Here is a 14810-nt window from a genome sequence, read left to right on the forward strand (position 1 = left end):
GACCTAAGGAGGCCGTAGCTGAGCACCTGGAGACCAATAGTTATTCCAGGCACTGCGCCCCGGGGGCGCCAGGCCTCAACCCTATAGGCCGGTCCGGGAGAAGCCGGGGCTGCGGGGGGGGGAAATCAAGGCTCCTTGGGGGCGCCAGGAAAGATCAGTGCTCTGACTCGCCACGGACCGGAATCGGGTAGGGTAGGGGAGAAGTGAGTTCCACCCCCATATTCCCGGTGACAAAACGAGGTAGAGGGGAAGAGGGCTACACAACTCGAGCAAGGGTAGAGTCAGGGAACAAAGAGGAGGAAGATGAGACAGCCACACCAACGCAGACGCAGAAGGGCTCTCCGACTTTACGCAAGTGGCCCGCATCTCCACGGTACTCAGCTCCCCTTACGCCACTGGCTTGGTCTCAGAGCCTTCGCGAATATGGCTTTGCGCACTGCGGCGGGGCTGCGCCACAACCGAGCTTGGCCCTGTGACTCCTCCCCACCGCTCTACGCGGATTGGTGGTAGAGTGCAACCAGACTGCTGATTGGGTGGCGAAGGAGCCATTCGGGGCGGCTCTGGTGGGTTCGGCTGCTCCAGAGTGATAAGTTCGGCTTCAGACACGCCTCAGCGCCAGCAGCGAGTCGGAGCTCTATGGAGGTGGCGGCGAGTACTGGGTGGTGGCTGCGGCAGCGACTCCTCTGAGCTGAGAGTTTCAAGTCGTACCCGACTCCTTCCTCCCCCTTCCCTCCCCCTTTTTTGTTTTCCGTTCCCCTTCCCCCTCCCTTCCCTGTCCCCGACGACCGGATCCTGAGGAGGCAGCTGCGGCGGCAGCTGCTGAGTTCTCGGTGAAGGTGAGTGGAGCCGCCGCCGCCGAGTAGAGCGCTCTAAAATGGCCGCCGTCCCCTGGCCGCTTCTTCTCGAGCGGTACAAAATGGCGGCCGCAGGCGGAGCCGGGCGGGGCGGCCCTTGTTAGCGTGTTTTCCGCGCTCCGGGCACCTAGAAATTCTCCTTTGTTCTCCTTTCCCGTTGCTGATGAAGTAGAAGGAAACCGGGAGCCGTGGCGTCCCCCGGCCGTCTTCGTGGCTGTCTGTGGCCGGGGTCAGGGCGGGCCGAGGCGCTGGTGTGCTCGGAGGGAGAGAGCGTGGCGGGGCCGCGCGCGCCCCGGCGGGGAGCGACGTGCAGGCCGGCGGGGAGGGCCCGGCCGTTGGCGCGGGACCAGCCGAGGCGTAGGAGTCCCGGAGTCCGTCCTCCCGGCGGGGAGGCGGTATGTGAGGCCCCGGTGCCGGCGGGGAGCGGGCCCCGCCTGGGACCGGCGAGGGTAGAGAAAACTAGATTTGCGTCTTTTTGTCAGCAGGGAAGGGAACGGAGAAGCGGCTGTCAGTCCCTCGGGGATTTATGCGGAGGGAGGGGGCCCGCTCGGAGGCGGCGGGTGGGAAGGAGGCCGCCTTCCTGCCTGGAGAACAAAGAGCCGGGCGCTGGGCCGGCGGGGGCGGCCTCCGCTCCTCCCCACCGAGGCTTGCCCCCAGCGGCTTCGAGGGGAGGCTGTCGGAAGCACTTCCCTAACTCCAGTCTGGGTGGGAGGAATCCACTGCTCTTTTGTTCCCAGGAAGGGAAAAAATGGGGCGGAGGTTCCTGCTGCCATGTTGTTGCCGGTGTCTTCCGCCTGCTGAGTGCCAGCCACCGTACACCCATGTCCCTCTCGCATCTTCCTGGATGCCCTGTGTGCGGAGGGGTTAAAAGAACGGACAGTGAAGGAAAACTGCTAAACAGCCTTTAGTCAGGTCTTATTCGGCCCGCTGGGCTCGTCGTCGAGGCAGTGCAAACTTAGGATATTTTCCACATAATGTGCCCATGCGGATAAGTTAGGTTTTCTGTTCTTGATGTCGGTGCTCAGCTTTCAAGAAAGTAGAATGTGGCTTTTTCAAAGATTCGTTGTTCACAGTTGAAATGCTGTCTCTTGTATTTCTGTGAAGGTTCTTTGCATCTTTGAACATAAGGGAATTTCCAGGTGGCTAAGCAAAATAATTGTCCACTTGTGTTTGAGTACGTTCTATTTTAGTCTTAGGAGATCTGCAATGCAGTCAAAGTTCAGTTAACTGCAGTGCCAGGATCTGAAATAAATTCTAATTGAAGGAAACTTTATAGATTTGTGTGTTAGCAGTGTCTAATTTTGGTACTCTTTCTCATTCTAGGTTTTTCATTTCTCCCATCCTCTTCCCTCCCCACCCCATCCATTAATATTATTCTTTTGAAGATTCTTCGTTGTCAAGCCGCCAAAGTGGAGAGTGCGATCGCAGAAGGGGGTGCTTCTCGTTTCAGGTATGTGGAGATTTATTTTTGGCAATTGTTACCAAGAGACCAATCGCAAAATCCAAAGAATCCCCACGCTAAGTAATTCTGACTTAATATGCTGCAAGTTCAATGTATAATGTGCCACGTACATTTTTTTTTTTTTAAGTTCTTCACTTCTCATTATCTTTTTGTTTGTCCTCTGAAGAGTAGTTGTCAGTGATTTGACTTTCCTTTATAGGCCCAGTTTCCTCTTCGTCTGTAGTGTAATTTCTGAAATACAGAATACTTAAAGAGACCCTTTAGCCCTTTTAAGTGAGACAGGTGGCATATGGATTTTTAAAGAAGTTTTTCTTTTAAATAGTGCTTCTTCGGGCGGAGGAGGAAGTAGGGGTGCACCTCAGCACTATCCCAAGACTGCTGGCAACAGGTATAGTAAGTGTGTAGAAGCCATGAGTTGCCATAGAACAGATTTAGTTTAATAGTATTTCACACATATAACGATGTAGTTATAGATACCGAGAATCTTAATCATACTGGGCATGGTTTCTTAGAATATCAGCTCTTAATTATCCTTTTTGCTAAATTACCTGAATTAGGGCTCTCGAACTGCTCTTTATCCTTAGCTCTTTGGATTGTTTTCATTAATATTCAGAAATCAACAATTACTATTATCAGCAGTTACCTGTACTAATTAGTGGTAGAGCTGTACGCATGCAAGGAACATGGTCACACAACATTAGAAAATGTTGGTTTTCAAGGTGTGATTCCTAGAACCACCAGGATTGGCACCACCTGGGAGTTTATTAAAAATGCAAATTATCTAGTCCTACCCCAGACCCACTAAAACAGAAACTGCGGGTGGGCCCAGCAATGTCTTTTAACGAGCCCTTCAGGTGATTCTGAATTTGAGAAGCATTGATTGCGAGTTGCTTAGTTGTAAGGGAAACTGAAAACATGTAAACCGCTTATTCTATTTAGAAAGATACCCGAGTGGGATGACGTTTGATAAGTGACCGTGCTAGGTTTTAAATCATCTTAATTAGGAATCTTATATAAATTTTTACTAGCGAGTTCCTGGGGAAAACCCCAGGGCAAAACGCTCAGAAATGGATTCCTGCACGAAGCACTAGACGAGATGACAACTCCGCAGCAAACAACTCCGCAAATGAAAAAGAACGACATGATGCAATCTTCAGGAAAGTAAGAGGGTAAGTTTATACATCTGCTTTGTTCTTTCACTAAAACGAGGGAAAAAGAATGTTGGCTGGGTTTGTCTCGTGTGTAGGCTGTATTACTTAGAAAGCAATGTTCATGTCCAAAGTGTGTATTTTAACGAATGCCAGTGTTGGCAGTTTTATCTTAAACTGAAGAGCAGCATGTTGGCTATTTTGAGGCTTAAGGGTTGCTTGTGGTCATTGAGTTAAAATACATAAGCCTTTTTGAAGTCCTGATATTTCCCATGCCTGATGTGTAACCCACTGAAGAAGCATGGAACACACTGGTCTTAGTTCCTGGATTTTAGCCTTAATAAGATTCTTGCTCTCTGACTTTTGAGGTAGTGAGATTTGTCAAACAGCTGGGGACCCCGAAGCAGGTACAGATATTACCTGAATAACAGCTTTATTTTAACATACCTTTGGTTATACGGGTAAGATGGGTCTTGAAGAAAAAATTAATTTCAAAGTTGTTTTTCAACTCTAATTTTTTGTGTGTTGCCTGACACTTAGTATGATTCCTTTCTCCCCAGCATACTAAATAAGCTTACTCCTGAAAAGTTTGACAAGCTATGCCTTGAGCTCCTCAATGTGGGTGTAGAGTCTAAACTCATCCTTAAAGGGGTCATACTGCTGGTAAGTTAAAAATTGGCTTAGCTGAAAGGGAGAGTAAAATAGTTAACAGACCCAAGTTTTCTGTACATGCTACATTGTTGCTTAAAACTTGGAGGCCTGAGCTACATGTTTATTGAATTGTGATGGTGATTTTAAAAATAACCAACTTTTAATGGCATCAGATTTAAGAGGTGGGTTTTTACTTTTCATGTTGAAGTATAGTGTGACATACAATTTCATACTAGTTTCACATACACAACAGAGATTTGCTAATTTCATACATTACACAGTGCTTACCCCAAGTGTGGTTGTCCTTTGTCCTAAAAGGTGAATTTGTAAATTGTTCATACAATGCTTGGAGAGTTAAATGGGCTAAAGCACAGGCTATTCACATTTTTTGTGTTTTTCTTTCTGTGGAAAACCTATTTTGGTCTTGGAAATGAATTGTATGATAGTTGATAATAAGATTTCAGTGTCTGTTTATAGTTTCAGTATCCAAGATATTTTTAACTCTTGGAGGGGGTGGGGGGGCTTTACTTGTAAGAGATTATATGCATAAGGTAAACGAGGCAGAGTTTGTCAGTAAAGTTAGGAGGTTTAAGATCCTTAAGGCTTATAAGGAAGTATTAAGTTAAAGGAAGGGTACTTTCAGAAGGTTGTCCTATTTAAAAAAAAGAAAAATGCCATTTTCTGTAGATTGTGGACAAAGCCCTAGAAGAGCCAAAGTATAGCTCACTGTATGCTCAGCTATGTCTGCGATTGGCAGAAGATGCACCAAACTTTGATGGCCCAGCAGCAGAGGGTCAACCAGGACAGAAGCAAAGCACAGTAAGTGGTAGTGTTTGCTTGCTTATTTCAAAGTTGATTTGAAAGATTTCATTTAACAAAACCTGCCAAATGTCTTTGTTTCCAATAGACATTCAGACGCCTCCTAATTTCCAAATTACAAGATGAATTTGAAAACCGAACCAGAAATGTTGATGGTGAGAGTTTATGTTTGATACCTAAGTACTGCTGGGGATACTGAATTTCATTCTGAATGTTGACTTTTTTCTGTTGTGTATTTTCAGTCTATGATAAGCGTGAAAATCCCCTCCTCCCCGAGGAGGAGGAACAGAGAGCCATTGCTAAGATCAAGATGTTGGGGAACATCAAATTCATTGGAGAACTTGGAAAGCTTGATCTTATTCATGAATCTATCCTTCATAAGTGCATCAAAACAGTAAGTATGTGAATGTAGGCTTAGATTTATCACTGGTTACGTGATTATTTGTGGGAGAGGGGTCAATTATAATTTGTACTATCTGAGAATGTTGGTAGGTTAGTTTAATATTTCAGAATGGTCAGCAAAACTGCTAGTTAAATGTTGTAAATAGTGACTTGAAGTATGCAGTGTGTTTTGTAAAATACAGGTAGAAAAGTGTTACAACTTAAATAAGACTTTGTCAACACATTGGCATTTCTTTTTGGTAGCTTTTGGAAAAGAAGAAGAGAGTCCAACTCAAAGATATGGGAGAGGATTTGGAGTGCCTCTGTCAGATAATGAGGACAGTGGGACCTAGATTAGACCATGAACGAGCCAAGGTATGTTATTAAGTAGCTTGTGTTAATTTTCTTCAAATCAAAGGACTTGTTTTTGTGATACAGGGGATTATCATATTAGCCCATCAACTTTGATTATAATGTGAGAAGTCTTAAAAGCCTTAAATAGTACACTTTTGTCATAACATGTTTTAGTGAAGTATTTTTCTCTTCTATTAGTCCTTAATGGATCAGTACTTTGCCCGAATGTGCTCCTTGATGCTAAGTAAGGAATTGCCAGCGAGGATTCGTTTCCTGCTGCAGGTAAAACTGGTTTAACTGTGTTGATAAGCTGATTTCTTCTCTTTGGAAATACTAAAATTAAAACTTACCGGAACTATTTTTAAATTAAAGGATACTGTAGAGTTGCGAGAACACCATTGGGTTCCTCGCAAGGCTTTTCTTGACAATGGACCAAAGACGATCAATCAAATCCGTCAAGATGCAGTAAAAGTAAGATACTGGTGTTTTTTTAATCCAGTTGGTTTTAAGTTTATTGAACCACAAGGATCCTATTAACACTTGAGACTCCTCTTACTGGTGGAGCTTATTAATGTTTTTAGTTTCTTGTTTACCATTTGGGGAAGAAATTATATACAGAATTGCATAATTAGCACTCCAGTAGCCTGAAAGGGTTTTTTTCTCCCCAAATGAGAATTATTTATGTAAAATAGTGTCTAGAATCAGGTGTTTATTCGCTATTTCTAAAGGATCTAGGAGTCTTTATTCCTGCTCCTATGGCTCAAGGGATGAGAAGTGACTTCTTTCTGGAGGGACCGTTCATGCCACCCAGGATGAAAATGGATAGGGACCCACTTGGAGGACTTGCTGATATGTTTGGACAAATGCCAGGTGATTTTGAACAAAACCGTGGTTTTGTTAAAATAAAAAATCAACTTTAAATGTTTTAACAGTAGCAGAGTTGTAAAGAGTTGTTCCTGTATGTATTTTAAGGTAGCGGAATTGGTACTGGTCCAGGAGTTATCCAGGATAGATTTTCACCCACCATGGGGCGTCATCGTTCTAATCAACTCTTCAATGGCCATGGGGGACACATCATGCCTCCCACACAATCGCAGTTTGGAGAGATGGGAGGCAAGTTTATGAAAAGCCAGGTAAGGAAACGTAAGAATGCTTAGGCAACAAATATTAAATCCTCCAATACATGTGATTTATTTTTTGCTTTTTTAAAAGTGATATTTTAGGGTAATGTTTGTTTTTCTAAACCAAAGCATCTGTGTGACCAGTTACTTAAAACTGGGTAAGATGCTTATCCTTAAAATTAGTAAAATCACAGCGTTTTTATTTGATAGGACTAGATTTTTATTCTTCCCTTGTTGCATCTTTACTTTCTCTGGGCAGATTCAGTTTAGCTTTCCTTATGGCTTGGCTCATCCCTTTGGTACTTGATTACCATAATTTGTGGACCCCTTTTTATCTAGACTTTCTTTCTCCCTTTCTAAAATAGGGGCTAAGCCAGCTCTACCATAACCAGAGTCAGGGACTCTTATCCCAGCTGCAAGGACAGTCGAAGGATATGCCACCTCGGTTTTCTAAGAAAGGACAGCTTAATGCAGATGAGGTACATTTGCCTATGTTACTTCTATGCCATAGTTTGTCGATTCAGAAATCTATTGCCCGATGATTATAAATAAGACGCGTTATTAAGAGGACTTAATGCTGGAGTTCTTTAATTCTTTCTTTTCTATACTTCTTTTTCTTTCTTTGGATGTCCAGCGTCCTATGAGCGAAGATTATGAGATATGAGGGCAAGTCTCTTAAAATCTTCAATTAAAGCAAAGAAAATGGTTGTCAGGATTTTAATTGTGTTTTTCTGTGTATAGAATGACTTAACTATAAGAATAAAACAAGACATTTTCTAGTTAATATTTTAGTGATGCTTATTCTAGGACAATCCTAGTACAAATACAAGATTTTTGTAACTGTATATTATTTTCATGTGGATCAGATCTTTAGTTTTCTTGCCAGAAGTTACGTTAACATGGAGCTTACTTTTCAGCAGTCCATTCTCTTCACTTCCGCCCTAGATTCTAGGATGTCTGTATATACTGAATTAATCTTAGGATGTTGGATCTAATGTTTACCAACTGCATGTTAACTTTGTTTTGTTTTCAATTCTAGATTAGCCTGAGGCCTGCTCAGTCGTTCTTAATGAATAAAAATCAAGTGCCAAAGCTTCAGCCCCAGATAACTATGATTCCTCCTAGTGCACAACCACCACGCACTCAAACACCACCTCTGGGACAGGTATGGACTGTAGTAGGATAGTATTTTCTATGGTTATGGTATTTTATGAAGATGTCTGAAGAATTTTTTTAGGGTCTTTCCTATAACTTCACACACTTTTAAAAAAATTAAATCATACTTGTCATGTTGCTGTGTTTTTGTTTGTTTTTAGACACCTCAGCTTGGTCTCAAAACTAATCCTCCACTTATCCAGGAAAAGCCTGCCAAGACTAGTAAAAAGCCACCACCATCAAAGGAAGAACTACTTAAACTAACTGTAAGTTTCAAATAATCCCATAGTCTGATTCATGGAGTCTATTTGAGATAGGAAAACACTAAAGAGATTTGGATTGTGTTCTTTTCAGGAAACTGTTGTGACTGAATATCTGAATAGTGGGAACGCGAATGAAGCGGTCAGTGGTGTGAGAGAGATGAGGGCTCCTAAACACTTTCTTCCTGAGATGTTAAGCAAAGTAATTATCCTGTCACTAGATAGAAGTGATGAAGATAAAGAAAAAGCAAGTTCTTTGATCAGTTTGCTCAAACAGGAAGGGATAGCCACCAGTGACAACTTCATGCAGGTGAGAACACTGCTCTGATTCTGGGGGAACTTTTTTGCATTCACGTTTGAGAACTGCTAAGTTGATTGTGTTGTGTATTCCTTCTAAGGCTTTCCTGAACGTATTGGACCAGTGCCCCAAACTGGAGGTTGACATCCCCTTGGTGAAATCATATTTAGCACAGTTTGCAGCTCGTGCCATCATTTCAGAGCTGGTGAGCATTTCAGAACTAGCTCAACCACTGGAAAGTGGCACCCATTTTCCTCTCTTCTTACTTTGTCTTCAGCAATTAGCTAAATTACAAGATCGAGAATGGTTAACAGAACTTTTTCAACAAAGCAAGGTCAATATGCAGAAAATGCTCCCAGGTAAGAGAATTTTGGGGTTTTTTTTTTTTTTCTTAATACAAAATCTGAAGAGTCTTTAGTATCTTGAGTGGATCTATACAAATCAGACTGGATTATCTTGTCCAGATAATGATAAGCATTACCATAGGTTAGATTTCACCTTTATGAAAAGTGATAATGATTTAACTGCTCTCATTTGATCCAGATACTAAGTGTTTGCTTTGCTGGGTTACTATAAATCTTGGACATTTGGGAAATCATTTGTAAAGCCATTTTCTAGACAGGCCAACTGGCTAAAATGAACTACTTGCTGATGTGTAGATGGTTTTGTCTCTTCAGAAATTGATCAGAATAAGGACCGCATGTTGGAGATTTTGGAAGGAAAGGGACTGAGTTTCTTATTCCCACTCCTCAAATTGGAGAAGGAATTGTTGAAGCAAATAAAGTTGGATCCATCCCCTCAAACCATATATAAATGGATTAAAGATAACATCTCCCCCAAACTTCATGTAGATAAAGGATTTGTGAACATCTTAATGACTAGGTAAGGTAAAGTCCAGGGTTACATTAACATTTACTAGAAAATACAAGGCAAGGGACTAAGGATGGTCTTTCTTGGGCTAGAAAATTTTGCTTTGGGGTTCTGACAAGATCTCTTTCTGTGCAGCTTCTTACAGTATATTTCTAGTGAAGTAAACCCACCCAGTGATGAGACAGATTCTTCCTCTGCTCCTTCCAAAGAACAGTTAGAGCAGGAAAAACAACTGCTGCTTTCTTTCAAGCCAGTAATGCAGAAATTCCTTCATGATCACGTTGATCTGCAAGTCAGTGCCCTGTATGCCCTGCAGGTGCACTGCTACAACAGCAACTTCCCCAAAGGTGAGTGGCCGAGGACAGTAGCCGGACGGTGGCGAGCGTGGGGCAGTTTTTTCCACATCACACTAGATCACGGGGTTTGTGTGTTATCTTTTAGGCATGTTGCTCCGCTTTTTTGTTCACTTTTATGACATGGAAATTATTGAAGAAGAAGCTTTTTTGGCTTGGAAAGAAGATATAACCCAAGAATTTCCTGGGAAAGGCAAGGCTTTGTTCCAGGTAAATCTTTTGTTGGAGGCATTTAGTCTGCTTTTTTCAGTTTACTTAGTATCTAGTGAAGTACAGGAGGCAAAATAGTTGTAGTTTTATCTGTATGTATCTTTCTGCATGTTTACAAGCTTTGGTAAAAATAGTACAGTGAGGGAAAGCTGTGAAGTGGTGTAAGGCTTCTATCCTAGTGATTATATATGTAAGATGTTGGCGGCTAACATTTTTTAGGAGTAAAGCTACTCCCAAAGGTTGAATGGTTGAGTGATTGCACAAGATTGGATTTAAGCTTTTAAAAAAATGTTAGTAAAGAAGAGATTGCTTCTCCTTTCTCACATCTTCATTTTCTGTGAGTGGAATTCTAGTCCTAGGGGAAGACCTTTATATCTCTGGGGATTCTAAAATCACAGTACATTAATCACGTACAGAGTAGTTGAAAAACCAGTTTCAGAGAATCAGATTTAGCGGGTCTGTGGTACACAACACAGTCCAGGCGATTCTCATGCTGATTTCATAGGGGATCAGGCTTTGAGAAGCACTGGTCTCTACAGTATTTTCTTCCTAAGGTTCACAGGTGAGCTTTGTGAGCTAATCATTCTCCCTGCCCTTGGGGAATCTGCTAGCAATTCTGGGATAGGGCTAGAAATCTTTTTAGGAATCTCTCTCCTCTCTCTCCCCAGTATTGCTAACATAATTCAGGTTTGGGAGGAGCCCCTGTCCCATACTAAAATGAGCCTACGATGTGATTGGAAGTAGTGTCAAGAAGTCAACAGCTTCCTACATATAAAGAATAAATTCTCTTCAATAGCCAAGTAATATTTAACAGTATGTTCGGAGGCTTTTGTTATTATAAAGGGTGTACCACCTAAAACTTAGGATCAAGCTAGCAAACCCACTAAAGGAGCTAAGTCAAAACTATGGATTTGAGTTTCTCTTTCAGAAGTATGGCTTAATTCTGTTAACTTACAAATTTACAGGTGAATCAGTGGCTAACCTGGCTAGAAACTGCTGAAGAAGAAGAATCTGAGGAAGAAGCTGACTAAAGAACCAGCCAAAGCCTTAAATTGTGCAAAACATACTGTTGCTATGACGTAACTGCATTTGACCTAACCACTGCGAAAATTCATTCCGCTGTAATGTTTTCACAATATTTAAAGCAGAAGCACGTCAGTTAGGATTTCCTTCTGCATAAGGTTTTTTTGTAGTGTAATGTCTTAATCATAGTCTACCATCAAATATTTTAGGAGTATCTTTAATGTTTAGATAGTATATTAGCAGCATGCAATAATTACATCATAAGTTCTCAAGCAGAGGCAGTCTATTGCAAGGACCTTCTTTGCTGCCAGTTATCATAGGCTGTTTTAAGTTAGAAAACTGAATAGCAACACTGAATACTGTAGAAATGCACTTTGCTCAGTAATACTTGAGTTGTTGCAATATTTGATTATCCATTTGGTTGTTACAGAAAAATTCTTAACTGTAATTGATGGTTGTTGCCGTAATAGTATATTGCCTGTATTTCTACCTCTAGTAATGGGCTTTATGTGCTAGATTTTAATATCCTTGAGCCTGGGCAAGTGCACAAGTCTTTTTAAAAGAAACATGGTTTACTTGCACAAAACTGATCAGTTTTGAGAGATCATTAATGCCCTTGAAGTGGTTTTGTGGGTGTGAAACAAATGGTGAGAATTTGAATTGGTCCCTCTTATTATAGTATTGAAATTAAGTCTACTTAATTTATCAAGTCATGTTCATGCCCTGATTTTATATACTTGTATCTATCAATAAACATTGTGATACTTGATAGAGTTGTGTGTGACTTAAGTAGCAACTATAGGCAGGTTTAGGAATTACGGTTTAGGAGCACCTGGGTGGCTCAGTGAATTAAGCGTCCACCTCTCGATTCACGATGATCTCATGGGTCGTGATATGGAGGCCCACGTCCAGCTCTGTGCTGACAGCGCGGAGCTTGCTTGGGATTCTCTCTCTGACCCTCCCCTGCTCCTGTACACACACTGTTGCTCTCTCAAACCTTTAAAAAAAAAAAATGACAGATGAGAGAAAATTCAAGGGGAAGTCTCACAAATTTAGAGAACCCTTACTAATGCATAGCAACAAACTTGGTGACATTTCTTTGTCCTGTGAAATACATGGTAACTTGAGAAGCTAACCGTACATGGATGGCCGGACAACACAAAAATAACGACCGTGGTGTAGTATCAGTGGTATATCTTCATACCATTCCATAGTATAGTGGGTTTTAAGTCAAGATAGTACTTCGGTCTGCACAGCCCTACATCTGATCTGGTCTGCAGTCCTGTCCTTTTCCCAACACCCTATTTCTCTAATTTCCTGCAACTTGGCCCTCATTCATTTTCCTGCCACGCTGGCCGCCTCCTTCCTGGGACATGCCAAACATAAGAGGCTTTTTCCCATTTCTCCCCTCACCCCCGTAACCGGATGACTTGGCTCCCCAAGTTGTGGCTCAAATGCCGGGTTAATTAGGACCCCACTGTCTACCCTATTTAAAAAATGTAACTCAGGGCTACCTGGCTGGCTCAGTGGGAAGAGCATGTGACTACTGACTTCAGGGTTTGGAGTTACAGCGCCATGGGTGTAGAGCTTCCTTTAATAACAAAAAACAAAACGCACATAATTTATTCTCTTCCTTTTTAGATTGTGCCATGACCACCATTACTGCATATTTAGGTCTAACTCTCTCCAGAATGTGAGGAGATGGAGTTTTTTGTTGTTTGGCTGTATCTATCCCCAGAGCCTAGCACACAGAATACTTAACCAAATCACAAATTAATAAAATTACTCTACCTGACAGGATCTGGACCTAAAAGGAAAAAGTGGAAAGGAAGGACTTGAGTAACAAGATAGGGTTCATTCCTACCACTTAGTAGCAGTGTGATCTTAGGCAAGGTACTTTGTTCCTCTGAGCTGATTTGAAAATGGGAATAATGCCACGAGAACTAAAAGTAATGTGAATGTCACTAGCAAGAGAGCCTCCTATGGAAGTAGGCCTTTGATGTATGTGAATTCACATTTTACCTTAGCTGCTTCCATCCCGAGCTTCCAATCAGATCAATCCAATGGGCATTTCTCAGTCTTAGTTGACCTATGAAAAGCATTCAGCAATTTTTATCTCTTTGCCTTCAGGCTTCTCGGTGTCCTTTTAAAGCTCTTTTCTAGCCTGGCTTATAAACGTTACTGTTACGCTTTGCTCAACACTCAACTTCTATTGCTCCGATTACCATCTACATCCTGAAGGTGTCTGTATCTTGGAAGAGCATCAAATTGCACATCCAACCAGCTCCTGGACACTTTATCTGAATGTGCCCCAAGCACTTCAAACTCAGTGTGTCCATCACTAAACTCCCTCAAACCAACATTTCCTCCTTTTCTGGCTCTAAATGGTACTCCCATCTGAGCCCAAAAGGAGTCACCCTTGACCTCGCTTCCTTCCCAACCACATTCTGTCCATCTTCCTTCCATGATAGCTACTGAAGCCCTTGCCTTCTTCCCATCTCCACTGCACTGCCCCGCACCAGGCTCCACTGTCTCACGCCTGAATCACTGCAATTGACTTCCGAACAGTCGCCCTTCCCATTCATCTTGCTCTCCTTCCAGTCCATTCTCTGCATCACAGAGTGTTAAAACTCTGCCTTTAGTGGCTCCAAGTTTTCTTCAGAAGAAAATCCAAATTCTTTTAACAATGGAGCAATGGAGTTACCTGCTGATTGCCCCTTTAAGTGTTTTGGGGTTTTGTTTTGTTTTGTTTCATCTATCTCTGGGTCTCTCACAGGCTGCTCCCTGTGCCTGGACCATTGTTCTCCTTACTATTCCCACTTTTTCATCTCCCTCCATCTAGCTTATTCTCACTCATCCTTCAGAGATGAGCATAAATGTTCCACATTTGGAAAACTTGCCTTCCTCTGCCAAGACTAGGTGAGGAGTTTGTACCAATCAAGAGCTCTTGGATGCAAAGAAGAGATACGTACGCTGGACAAACTGAGTAGAAAGGAACTTTATCGGAACTCACTTCAAGGGAGCCCTGAGACCAGACTTAGAAATGAAGAGGGACTAAGGGAAGCTGGGTAGCCTGAACCACAGAAACCGCCTGACCAGAGCAATGTTGCCAGCACCCCCATCACACCCCAGAGCCTCCTGTGCCGGTATCTGAATCCCCCAGTGACATCGGGTCCAGGTTCAGAGCCCCAGGCAGAAGCCCACAACTGACTAGGCTTGGATCACGTGTTCTCCCCTTGCGGACCCTGGATCTTCAGGGCTCCTGCTGTGTCAAGCAGGCCCTGGTGCCTGCAAAGACTTACAGTGCAAAGGGAAAGAAGAACTTTGGAAGGGAACTTGGGTAGACAGCCAAAACATAATTGTCTGCTAGGTGGCCTCTCTGTACTCCAACTCCCCTTCTAGCACTCACCACACTGCGCTCTGACCACCTGCTTGCTCCCGGGCTTTCCACTGTGCTGAGAGCTCCCAGATGGCAGGGAGTGTTGCGTTCATTGCTCTATTCCCAGGGCTTGGCACAGGGCTAGACACATATTAAGGACCAATAATGGAATGCATTCTATGGAATGCAACAATGAATCGAGGTTTTGTGGAACACGAATTTTATATAACTGGGGCATGAAGGAAAACGTGTGTCTCTTCAAGAACACAAACTTGGGGTCAGGGTCCAGGTAGAGTCCTGTGTAAGAGTCTGGCCTTGAAACAAGCTCATTGACTTTCTGGCAATCCGAGCGAGTGACTATACTTGATACCCGACGGCATGATCATTCTTGTCCTGATCTGTACCAGATCTGCTTTGAATCCAATTACAAAACGCTCAGCTCCCCACGTTAATTTATTCATTCGTACATTCA

The 14810-nt window shown here is 42.8% G+C and overlaps 1 protein-coding gene and 1 non-coding gene across 2 annotated transcripts; both read left to right on the forward strand.

The window, feature by feature from the left end:
• Positions 1–423: 423 nt before the first annotated feature.
• EIF4G2 (eukaryotic translation initiation factor 4 gamma 2) lies at positions 424–11728 on the forward strand. Its single transcript, XM_040457009.1, has 24 exons — positions 424–503; positions 614–642; positions 694–836; positions 2240–2304; positions 2639–2704; positions 3345–3485; positions 4025–4127; positions 4803–4934; positions 5023–5089; positions 5177–5328; positions 5580–5690; positions 5868–5951; positions 6042–6140; positions 6398–6539; positions 6642–6802; positions 7156–7269; positions 7830–7955; positions 8107–8211; positions 8300–8515; positions 8604–8862; positions 9181–9385; positions 9509–9720; positions 9815–9936; positions 10902–11728. Exons 1-24 carry the CDS (start codon positions 424–426, stop codon positions 10965–10967), a joined length of 3000 nt encoding a protein of 999 aa, XP_040312943.1. The 3' UTR covers positions 10968–11728.
• LOC121018315 (small nucleolar RNA SNORD97) lies at positions 7322–7460 on the forward strand. The gene has a single exon (XR_005785126.1). It is a non-coding gene; the product is annotated as a small nucleolar RNA SNORD97 (small nucleolar RNA).
• Positions 11729–14810: the final 3082 nt, after the last annotated feature.

This window comes from Herpailurus yagouaroundi, unplaced genomic scaffold (genome assembly GCF_014898765.1).
Source record: "Herpailurus yagouaroundi ecotype Mexico unplaced genomic scaffold, PumYag 218, whole genome shotgun sequence".
Lineage (NCBI taxonomy): Eukaryota > Metazoa > Chordata > Mammalia > Carnivora > Felidae > Herpailurus > Herpailurus yagouaroundi.

Bases quoted from the DNA above. Each gene is read 5' to 3' on its own strand.
- EIF4G2 (XM_040457009.1), top strand. From the start codon at position 424: ATGGCTTTGCGCACTGCGGCGGGGCTGCGCCACAACCGAGCTTGGCCC. The intron at 5,691-5,867 runs GTATGTTATTAA...CTCTTCTATTAG, and splicing joins TAGACCATGAACGAGCCAAG to TCCTTAATGGATCAGTACTT. The intron at 7,956-8,106 runs GTATGGACTGTA...GTTTGTTTTTAG, and splicing joins AAACACCACCTCTGGGACAG to ACACCTCAGCTTGGTCTCAA.